This window comes from Sphaeramia orbicularis, chromosome 14 (genome assembly GCF_902148855.1).
Source record: "Sphaeramia orbicularis chromosome 14, fSphaOr1.1, whole genome shotgun sequence".
Classification (NCBI taxonomy): domain Eukaryota; kingdom Metazoa; phylum Chordata; class Actinopteri; order Kurtiformes; family Apogonidae; genus Sphaeramia; species Sphaeramia orbicularis.
In genome coordinates, this window is record NC_043970.1 from 50,985,552 (window position 1) to 50,987,666 (window position 2,115).

At 37.6% G+C, this 2,115-nt stretch overlaps 1 protein-coding gene across 1 annotated transcript; it reads left to right on the forward strand.

Moving 5' to 3' along the window:
• Positions 1-1,155: 1,155 nt before the first annotated feature.
• LOC115432657 (odorant receptor 131-2-like) lies at positions 1,156-2,115 on the forward strand. Its single transcript, XM_030153566.1, has one exon. The coding sequence runs from the start codon at positions 1,156-1,158 to the stop codon at positions 2,113-2,115; it is 960 nt and encodes a 319-aa protein (XP_030009426.1).

The following is a 2,115-nucleotide window of genomic DNA, read 5'->3' on the forward strand; positions in this document are numbered from 1 at the left end:
TTTGAAACTGCAATTAACACCTTTGTTTCCACTAGGCTGGATTATTGCACTGCTCTTTATGTCAGGGTTAGTGAGTCATGAGCCATTTTTTCCCTCATTTTAGCTTTGCTCCATTGGTTGTCTATACATTCCAGAATTTATTTTAAAATTCCTTTATTTACTTGTGAAGCCCTAAAAGGTCTCACCCCACCTTATATCACTCAACTTCCACCATCCCATTCCCTCAGGTCAGTTGACCAGCTTCTCCTGGTGCTGGTGCTGCTCCAAAACATTGGACCGACTTTTCTCTGCACACTTTAGAGGCCTCCTCCTTGTCTATTTGTGAGTCTTTTCATAAAAGTTTTTTCTTTAGCTTTCAATATCACATATGTTGTTGATTTATTTCATTTTTTAATTTACCTCGATTCCAATTGTTTTTTTTTAATGTTGGCTCATTTATACTTTCTATTTTACTCTATTTTATGTATTTTAATGTGCTTTGTGTATTTTATGCACTATGTATTACGTATTTCATGACTTTTAGGGGTTTTTTTGTTTTGTTTTTCTTTTTTTTCTGTACAGCATTTTGGCCCTGTTGTTTTAAAGTGTTTCATAAATAAAGTTGGATTGGATTTGACCAAGACTTCAAAGAGGGTGCACTTTCTTTTTCACTCAATTTTTTCTGAATATGTGATGATAAATATTTTTAAAAACCAACCATAAAAAAATCTTTCATTCCCCTGACTTCTTCCAAATAGATAAATGCATGTTGTCATCTTTGTAACAATACTTTCACATAAAGGTATTGAAAAAATAACTAATCAGCATGACTCTTGGGGTCATAATACTTACACGTGATGTTTTACATGACGTGGGTGTACGACATGAGCTCACATATTCTATGTGACAACAGACAAACTCTGCAGACCAACTCTGCCTGGGGTTTAACATGTTTTCTGTTGTCATGATAAAATGCATGTGGATGTTTTCATCTATGATTGTGAACTCAATGAGATTGTCAGAAATGATGCATATGTCCTTTTTTAGTGTGGGGGTTGATGGGAGTTTGAGATTTGAATGCTGATTTATATATAAAGCATCCAAACGTATTATTACAAAACAAAGCCTTCAGGTTCCCTCTTAGTTTGACGTGGGTTTCATGAATGTTTCTCTAAAATGTCAGGAATTCAGACCAACACAACTGTTGGACCACAGTACAGAGGATTACTGGAACTTGTATTGTCTTCTATTCCTATTACTCTGCCATGTTTGGTTTTTCTTTACATTAATGGGGTCATGCTCTTCACACTGAGGAGTAAACCAGTGTTACGTGAGACCTGTCGTTACATTCTTTTGTATAATCTCCTTTTTGCAGATGATTTACACCTCACATTGAGTCAGTTATTATATTTTCTGACTTTCAGAATCAGGCTGACTTATCCTGTGTGTGGTGTTCTCATCATGTTTTCCTATCTCTTAGCTGACATCTCTCCTCTAACACTAGTGGTGATGTCTTTAGAGAGATATGTAGCTGTTTGCTACCCACTGAGACACTCTACTGTTGTCACCAGCAGAAATACAGCGGTTGCTATTGTTGTGATTTGGGCCTTCAGTTCATTAAATGTTCTTGCTCGACTTGTTTTACTGTTACATTTTCCGTTTGAAAACCTGCAGACTCTGCAGATGACAGCCATGTGCTCTCCTCAAGCTATGTTTCTCAATCCAGTGTCTGAACAATATGACCAAGTCTACACTTATTTTCTGTTTGTATCAGCTGGTGTTACAGTCATTGCTTCTTTTATTGGTGTAACAATAGCAGCCACGTCAGCCTCCACAGACAAAGCTTCAGTCCATAAGGCTCGTAAAACTCTGCTTCTACATCTGTTTCAGCTCGGCCTCAGTCTCCTCTCAACCCTATACACTCCATTGTTCATAGCTATTTCAGCGGTTGTGGACAGAATAAGCGCTCTACATACTCAAATTGCTCTTTATGTTGTGGTTATTATGCTCCCTAGATGTCTGAGTGCTCTGATCTATGGTATTAGAGACAACACCATCAGACCCATCCTCATGTATTATCTGTGCTGTCAGAGGAAGTTTTCAGTCGTCCTGAAAGAAGCTGAGGTCTCAACTTAG

Excerpts from the sequence above, each read along its gene's own strand:
- LOC115432657 (XM_030153566.1), top strand. The coding sequence starts at position 1,156 with ATGTCAGGAATTCAGACCAACACAACTGTTGGACCACAGTACAGAGGA.